The sequence below is a fragment of the Dunckerocampus dactyliophorus genome, chromosome 8 (genome assembly GCF_027744805.1).
Source record: "Dunckerocampus dactyliophorus isolate RoL2022-P2 chromosome 8, RoL_Ddac_1.1, whole genome shotgun sequence".
In the NCBI taxonomy this organism is placed as follows: Eukaryota; Metazoa; Chordata; class Actinopteri; order Syngnathiformes; family Syngnathidae; genus Dunckerocampus; species Dunckerocampus dactyliophorus.
In genome coordinates, this window is record NC_072826.1 from 31,671,306 (window position 1) to 31,680,495 (window position 9,190).

General features: G+C 41.3%; 1 protein-coding gene across 3 annotated transcripts; it reads left to right on the forward strand.

Annotated features, from left to right (window-relative positions):
• Positions 1-207: 207 nt before the first annotated feature.
• gata1a (GATA binding protein 1a) lies at positions 208-7,599 on the forward strand. Of its 3 annotated transcripts, none has more exons than XM_054785853.1 (6): positions 208-275; positions 3,677-3,895; positions 3,988-4,479; positions 6,534-6,679; positions 6,760-6,885; positions 6,964-7,599. In XM_054785853.1, the coding sequence occupies exons 2-6, from the start codon at positions 3,682-3,684 to the stop codon at positions 7,249-7,251; spliced, it is 1,266 nt and encodes a 421-aa protein (XP_054641828.1). In that variant the 5' UTR covers positions 208-275; positions 3,677-3,681; the 3' UTR covers positions 7,252-7,599. The 3 variants fall into 3 exon arrangements, with proteins under 3 accessions (XP_054641828.1, XP_054641827.1, XP_054641829.1); XM_054785852.1 differs by lacking the exon at positions 208-275 and adding an exon at positions 1,547-1,581; XM_054785854.1 differs by lacking the exon at positions 208-275 and adding an exon at positions 1,561-1,585.
• The last annotated feature ends 1,591 nt before the right edge of the window (positions 7,600-9,190 follow it).

Consider the following 9,190-nt stretch of genomic DNA (forward strand, 5'->3'; position numbering starts at 1 on the left):
AATTGATGCAAGCCGAGGTTCGGTGGCAGCAGGAGCTACAGTGTGACCGCCTTAAAAGTGGTCACTATTCAGAATTGAGGGTGTTAAATGTCCGTTTGCGCTCGGTGGATGGAGGTGTGTCTCTAGAAAGGCTGCCCCCAACCCCTCCCTCACACTGTTGCTTCTTGAGTCAATGACAAGGTCATTGAAGTTGTGCCGCCCTCCACCCGGCAGAAAGCACTTCAACATAAACATCAGAGCCCTCACACCTCCCTCAGCCGCGACTCCTCAATAAGGTAAGCAACCCCCCCCCCCCGATGGTGTGTGTGCATTTCCAGCCGTCACTTGAAGGAGCTTCATAGTGACTTGGACTGATATTTGAGTGTTTATCAAAATGCATGTGAACCAGCTGATGTCCATCCTGTGTCGTTTCAGTCTCATTCAAGTTCTTGGACACGGTCCGCTCCTTGCTTTGGCTTGTTTCGTACTTGCACATGTCCGCATCGACTTGACCTCCCGAAAGCAGGCATCTTTTACGTTAGGGAGCCTGATTGAGGGGCTAAACTAGGGGGTGCACGTTGTTGTAAAAAATGCTAGAAAATACCAGAAACCCTTTTTTTCTGACATCCAATCCAATCCACTTTATTTATAGAGCACATTTTATAAACACTGTTTCCAAAGCGCTGCTCAGACTAGCAAAACCACAAATAATAAATCAATAAAGGAATGTAGATGTAAATGTAAATAATAAGTACAAATTACTACAGTAAAAACTAAAAGATCAAATAAAAACAAAGAAACGTACAACAGTCAAATATTTCAAACAAGAAGTAGAAACAATAAAAGCAATTTAAAAACTAAAATAAATAAAACCATTAAAACTAAAAAATAATAAAAGACACAGAGGACCACACGACTCACGCCGAGTTAAAAGCCAGAGAATAAAAGCGGGTTTTAAGACGAGACTTAAAGCTTTCGATTGTGGGGGCTGTTTTTACATGACATTAATGTAAAGGACGTACATTAATGTCGTGATCATGATGTATTACAGTAATAGCGTTCTATCCAGTAATATTTGATGTCGTTAATAATAATACGTCATTTAAAAAACACTAAACATGTTTTTATTTGTATTATTTTTCTGCGTAATAAAAGTATTTTGCAGTGTTTCAACTTCTCTGTATTTTATTTACTGCAACTGCCTGCAACCTAAGGACCCACTTAGCGTTGCATCTTCATATTCCTCCATTTGTTGACAGCTGAACCCCTTATTTGAACGTTAAGTAGGCCTTGAAAATGAATATTTTTCCAAGTCATGAAGAAAAGAAGACGACATGAAATCTTACTGAATAAAATGGTATCATCTTAATAAAAACTATATTTACAATGCGCGTTGTTTTGGTGTTTTGGCTATTTTTTACACAATGTTTTACATTTTGGGCCATTAGCAGTGTGTCGTGGTTCTATCCAATGTTGGACATTGAAAATGAAAATGGACACTAACTGCGTTTGTTTAGAACTTGAAAACGCAAACATTTTGAAATACAAACTTTTTTCCCGCCCCCAGGACACAGAAAATGGAGGAGTTACGTGTTCAGTCTGGTCGGTATGAGCGTAACACAACAGAACAACAACGGCGGAACACAATGCTGTGTAGCATTTCTACTGCAACAGAGTCCAAAGTGCGGCCCGGGGGCCATTTTCGGCCCACAGCTGGCTCTGAATTGTTCCTCTGCGTAATGTAAAAATAAAATGAATGAACTATTGCTGAGCTATAATATTATGCTTCTTTGGCGCCTATAACACGAAGCTAGCTTAGCATATGTCTACCTAGCCTACATTCACATGACTAATCTTTATTCACGTGTCAAAGAGCCTAACAGGGTACTTCAGTAAGGCTTTCATCCAGCAGCTGGCGCACATGCGCACATGCGCACATGCGTGTTTCTCACGTTTTTATACAACACCGGGTGTCCAAACCGCATACAGAAGATCAAAGGATGCGGGGGTCCAATCACATTCTTACATTTTGTAACCAGGCTAAAAAAAACTTTCTACGTATTATATTTGAAGGCAAAGCTTTGTTTGATGATTACTTTTTATTACTATCAACTTTTCACTGTCTTCTCTTCCAATTTTTGCTTTTTTTTGGTTCAATTTTATTTCTACAACGTGCTGAGGACTAAAAATGGCCCCCAGGTCACGCTTTGGACAGCCTTGCTTTGCAGAGTGTTACGCAAACACGGGTGTAAAAAAGTGTTTGCCCCATCCTGATTTCTTCCTTTTGTGCGTGTTTGTCCCACTTCAATGTTTTAAGATCATCAAAGAAATGTAAATATTAGTCAATGACAACACAACTCAACATTTGATGCACGTTTTAACTGAAACTTTTTATTACCAAGGGAAAAAAAAACCCAAAGCTACATGCCCTGTGTGAAAAAGTGATTCCCCCCACCCCATTAAAAGATAACAAAACTGAGATGAATTGAGATCTATCAGTGTGGAAAAGGTTATAAAGCCGTTTCTAAAGCTTTGGGACTCCAGCCAACCACAGTGAGAGCCATTATCCACAAATGGCCAAAACATGGAACAGTGGTGAACCTTCCCAGGAGTGGTCAGCCAACCAAAACGACCCCAAGAGTGCAGCAACGACTCATCCGAGAGGTCACAAAAGACCCCACAACAACATCCAAAGAACTGCAGGCCTCACTTGCCTCAGTTAAGTTCAGTGTTCATGACTCCACCATAAGAAAGACGCTGGGCAAAAACGGCCTGCATGGCAGAGTTCCAAGACCAAAACCACTGCTGAACAAAAACAGCATTAAGGCTCGTCTCAGTTTTGCCAGAAAACATCTTGATGATCCCCAAAACCTTTGGGAAAATACTCAAAAGTGGAACTTTCTGGAAGGTGTGTGTCCCATTACATCTGGCATTTCAGAAAAAGAACCACATAGCCACAGTAAAATATGGTGGTGGTAGTGTGATGGTCTTCAGGACCTGGAAGACTTGCTGTGATGAATGGAAGCATGAATTGTGCTGAAGGAGAATGTTGGTGACCTCAAGCTGAAAGCAACTTGGGTTCTGCAGCAGGACAATGACCCAAAACACACCAGCAAGTCCACCTCTGAATGGATGAAGACTTTGGAGTGGTCTAGTCCAAGTCCTGACCTGAATCCTGTTGAGATGCTGTGGCATGACCTTAACAAGGAAAAGCCTCCAATGTGGCTGAATGACAACAATTCTGCTAAATTCCTCCCCAGCGCTGGAAGAGACTCATTGCAAGTTATCACAAACGCTTGATTGCAGTTGTTGCTGCTAAGGGGGGCCAACCACTTATTAGCTTTAGGGGGACATCACTTTTTCACACAGGGACATGATTTAATAATTAAACGTTTAATTGAAAAAGTGCATGAAGTGTTGAGTTGTGTTGTCATTGACTAATATTTACATCTGTTTTATCATCTGAAACATTGAAGTGGGACAAACATGCAAAAAACCAAGAAATCAGGAAGAGGCAAACACCGTACATATGGTTCATTTTGCTGTGTATCTTTTTAAAAACACAAAGACAAAACGCTTACCTTTACGAGGTTGTTGGCAGCTCAGGACTGTCACACAATCATTCACACGTGTGCATGGATCATTCCACTGTTTCCACTGGTTTCTGTACATTGATGTGCCTGACGTGTTCTCCTAGGTAATATGGAGGATTCTGCAGAGTCATCTCACTGGGTGTCTTCATCACTGCTGGGCTCAGATTCTCTGGTGGCCTTCTCCTCGGAGTCTAGTCTGCTACCACCAGGAGAAAACAGTGATGCCTTCTTCTCCTGCCAGGACGCAGATTATACCAGCCTGTCCTCCTTCTTCTCCAGTCCAAGTCAGAGTCGAGCCCCGTCCACCTACAGACACAGCTCGGGTCGGTGGTCACCCATCAACCCTCCCAAAACATGCTTTGAATCATTTGAGAGTATGATCAAGGATTTAAATGACTTCTGTTCTTTCCAAAAGTCCGCCAGGTCTTCTCCTCACCGAGTCTCCTCAGTAACTTCCAGTTGTTGGACGGGCCGACCAGTCACTCCGTGGGCTCACCCTACAACCCTGCAGCCACCACCTGGAGCAGCAGTCCTCTGGCTAAACCCACACTCCCGACATCTCTGTACACTGGCGTCTCCTCCTCCATCAACCCGACCAGGGATGGGTACTCGTCTCCAAGCAGGGAGAGCAGGGAGAGCCCCCAGCCTCAGGAAGCCCTCAAGGCCGAGCGCATGAGCCCGCTAGGAGGATCGACGTCCTGCAGCAGTTTTCTAAATCTAACCCCTGCGGTTGGGAGCGTGTACACGCCATCACCTCACTCTCATCCGCACATGTTGAGCCCTTACAGCTCATACATGACGGCCTCTCAGGAGTACAGTGCAGCCAGCTACTACAGCAACCCCGGGGCCTGGATGAGCCCCCCGTACTCCCCAAAACTTTGCAGCAAGATGAGAATATCCACACCGGGTGAGAGCAATCAACATAATGATCTATAAGACTCTGAAAACCAAAGCAAACACTAACGACAGGTAACTACTTTACAATAAGGTACACCAAATGACAGTAGTTAATGGGGAACGAACCTACCTCACCAAAGCATTATTCATTAGTTCCTCATTAGTTCCTCGGTAACTACTCTACTCATCAGTTCCTTATTAGATCTTCATTAGTTCCTTTGTAACTAAATTAGTTCCTTGGTAAGTACTCTACTAATCAGTTCCTTATTAGTTCTTCATTAGTTCCTCGGTAACTACTCTACTCATCAGTTCCTTATTCATTCTTCATTACTTCCTCGGTAACTACTGTACTCATCAGTTCCTTATTCGTTCTTCATTAGTTCCTTCATAACTACTCTACTCATCAGTTCCTTATTAGTTCTTCATTAGTTCCTTTGTAACTACATTAGTTCCTTGGTAACTACGCTACTCATTAGTTCCTTATTAGTTCTTCATTAGTTCCTCAGTAACTAGTCATCAGTTCCTTATTCGTTCTTCATTAGTTCCTCGGTAACTACTGTACTCATCAGTTCCTTATTCATTCTTCATTAGTTCCTCGGTAACTACTGTACTCATCAGTTTCTTATTCGTTCTTCATTAGTTCCTTGGTAACTACTCTACTCATCAGTTCCTTATTAGTTCTTCATTAGTTCCTCAGTAACTGCTGTATTTTTGTGCATCTTATTTTAAAGTGTGACCCATTTACGTGCACACAATATTCCTGCATGAAAAATGCTGCAATGCATCCACAAGCAATCGGGATATTCCCGTTTATATTCCCAATCATGTTGGAAATTGCGTCACAACGTCAAAACAAAACAAACATTTGCTTTTTGGACCCCAAAGACAAAATGCTTGCCTTGAGAGTTAACTATCGATGAATTTGTTTCCTCTTCACACTAGAAACGCAAACATTAACCGCCTCTTTTCCACACAATTGCTGGTGAACGCAAACGAAACCCACAATTCTTTGCAATCTGACCAATAACCACTTAATATTCCACTGGACAGTATTTTTCCATTGTCGTGTTTACATGCCTAATATTCAGAATGATACAGGCATAGCTACAACTTTTTAATATTTGGATCTTGATTCGGCTGCCCTGCGATTGGCTGGCGACCAGTCCAGCTTACTAATGAGGACAAGCGGTGTAGAAGACGGATGGATGGACCTTGGTTCAGAATTAGCAATTGGAAAACGCCGTCTCAAAAGTCATTTGCGATACTGTAGTTAACACGGGCGTATCGTACTCATATATAAACGTAGCGACTGATTCTAGACATAGAGCCACTACCACAGCTTTACGACCACTTTGACAGTACAGTCACACCTGGGTTTTCGTACAGCCAAGGTTTTGTATGATTGGTCTTCTGTTGACAATTCTCCCCAAAATGTTGCCTGGGTTGTCAGTCAGTATTGCACGTAACAAATTAGTGTGTTTGCCCTGTACTGTATCATTCCACGAAATCAAGGCACTGCGTTGCTGACTCACTGTCTGCGCTTTTTTTTTGGAGTGCGACTCTTAAATAACCCGCCATGGGCCCGAAAAAACGTTGCGAGTACCGGCGATTTAATTCGATCTTGGCAAAATGTACAGAAAGTCTGCTTCAACGATAAGTTCCATTCATTTGTAATGATTTGTATTATTATTTCCCATCGTTTGCATGTAAAACTATAATTATTCTCATTAAAAATGTATTTTGGGGTGTCTGTAATGGATTCATTGGATGTACATTACTTCCTATGGGAAAAACTGCCTTGGTTTTTGTACGTTTCGGTTTTTGTTGAAACTTTTGGAGCGAATTAACAAAAACCCAGGTACTGCTATACAAAATTCTGCCTTTGTGAACATGAACATGAACCTGTGAGAGAGGTATTGGTTTTCACTGCATTAGCTGTTTCCAATATTCCGACGTCTCTCCACTGCAAAAAAGATATTGTCTCTCAATAACACTCCAATATGTTTTCTTAAATACTCTTTTCAAATAAAAGCATTCACACTAATAGCACTTGTTGTAACACAGAGGCCCGAGAGTGTGTTAACTGCGGTGCCACGGCGACCCCCCTGTGGCGTCGTGATGGTACAGGCCACTATCTGTGCAATGCCTGTGGACTGTACCATAAAATGAACGGCCAAAATCGACCCCTGATCCGACCCAAGAAGAGACTGGTAGGACTCCCTGAGTTTTTAATAAGGCTGAGAGAAATGAAAGAAAAAAATAATGTTTTTTTTGTTTTGTTTTGTTTCAGATTGTCAGCAAGCGGGCAGGAACTCTGTGTGCCAACTGTCACACAAGCACAACAACGCTGTGGCGACGCAACGCAAATGGAGAGCCTGTGTGTAACGCATGTGGACTGTACTTTAAGCTACACAATGTGAGTCATTCAGCCGTTATAATCGGTGTATGTTATTAATGTCGCTAATTCATTCATTTTTTAAAATTTCTATTACAGGTTAACCGGCCTCTCACTATGAAGAAAGATGGCATCCAAACTCGGAACAGGAAAGTGTCAAATAAGAACAAGAAGAACAAGAAGGCAGCCATGTTGGAGACATTTGCAGACGTCCCCCAGCCGCCTTCCATGGAGGACAACGGCGGGCCCTTTGCCCTCAGCCCCTCCACTCTTCTGACCTACAGCCACGTGCCGCACCTCATGCCAAGCCAGTCGCACCTGCACGCCTCCGCTACTTTACCATACACACACCACCGCAACACGGGCATGGTGCCCACTTTAGTGTGAATGAGGCCCGCTCACGATGTAAATACACACGCAGACTTGATGCAACTGTCGTTTTCTGTTATTGCTGGTGTGAACTTATTTGTATTTGTGGTTGCTTGTTGTGCTTGTTGTGCAATGGCATGTCAATTACAAGCAAATGAATAAAAGGTGTGAAATCAGTTCAGGATGGTTGTGGACTCATGGAAATTATTAGTTGATGAAACCGTTAAAGTTGACTTTGTGCATTCGTTCATGTGTTCATAACATCACTCTGTGTTGACTACCATAGTGATTTATGTAAATCAGGGGTGCGCACACTTTGTCAGCCTGCGAGCTACTTTGAAAATGACCAAGTCCCAAAGACCTACCTCCTACCATAAATACAGAAAAGACCTTTATTGTCTCTATTTATGAATATGAGTATTTGTGTACGTTGTACGTGTGTATCGGGGTGCATGCACTTTTTCAGCATGCAAGTTATAAGTCGACATGATCTCTCTCTTGCTATAAAACATACAACATGTATATAAAATCTAACGGTAAACTTTGAAACTACAATACTAAATACTAATGATTAGTATCTCACAGCTACACTTTCAAAGTTTACATCAGAATAGTGATATCATTCAGTAATTCACTATTCATTTCAATATGGCAATAAAGATAATAAGACATAACTCCTCAATAGTTGTGTACGTAACCTAATACAGTATGTCCATCAAAATAGCTACGTAGTGTTCATTAGGCACACGGTTCCTGTATTAGCATTTGCTATCAAACATTACAAAAAAATATAAGAAATGAAAATGATTATGCAAAGGGCACATTTTCCAATTCATCGTGAAGTAATAGTTTAAGAAACAGTGGAGTTCAGGACGCCAAACTTCGGCTTGTATCAGTTTGCGTCTGGAGATGAAGGTGTACATCGCGTTGACAAACAATTTCCTTTTTTTCGATATAACGAGCCGCTACCATTGAATGGAGAAGTCTTGTTATAGATATACGCATCTTACCGCTCAGTTAGTTTATCCATAATCGTTGCGTCTCCGTGTGTAGCTTGCCTCATCTTTACACTTCCCCTGTCATACAGAATTTATTCGACCTTGATGCTTGTTATAAAGCACATTTGGAGCAACCGGACCGGAGCAGGAGGGGACAGAGAAGAAGAGAAAAGGAAACAGTGGGGCGGGGGGACGAGAGGTGGACAAAAACAAAAAAAGAGAGACAAGAGACAAGGACAACAGCAGCAACAACAACAATAGTGACAGAACAACAGAAACATACAGAACGACATCAGCAAATAAATGTCCATGACAACCACAAAGACAAACAAGGACATAAGGACAAAACAATATCAACAACCACAATGACAAAGCTGTCAATGACAATCACACATAATAGTAGTCATGAAATGATGAACCATGATAGTGATCACAATGACAATACCGCATTGAAACAGTCACACATAATTGTAGTAATGAAATGATGAACTATGATAGTGATCACAATGATAATACCGCATTGAAACAGTCACACATAATAGTAGTAATGAAATGATGAACTATGATAGTGATCACAATGATAATACCGCATTGAAACAGTCACACATAATAGTAATGAAATGATGAATTATGATAGTGATCACAATGATAATACTGCATTGAAACAGTCACACATAATAGTAGTGATGAAATGATGAACTATGATAGTGATCACAACGGCAATACTGCATTGAAACAGTCACACATAATAGTAGTAATGAAATGAACTATGATAGTGATCACAATGATAATACTGCATTGAAACAGTCACACATAATAGTAGTAATGAAATGATGAACTATGATAGTGATCACAATGATAATACCGCATTGAAACAGTCACACATAATAGTAGTAATGAAATGATGAACTATGATAGTGATCACAATGATAATACTGCATTGAAACAGTCACACATAA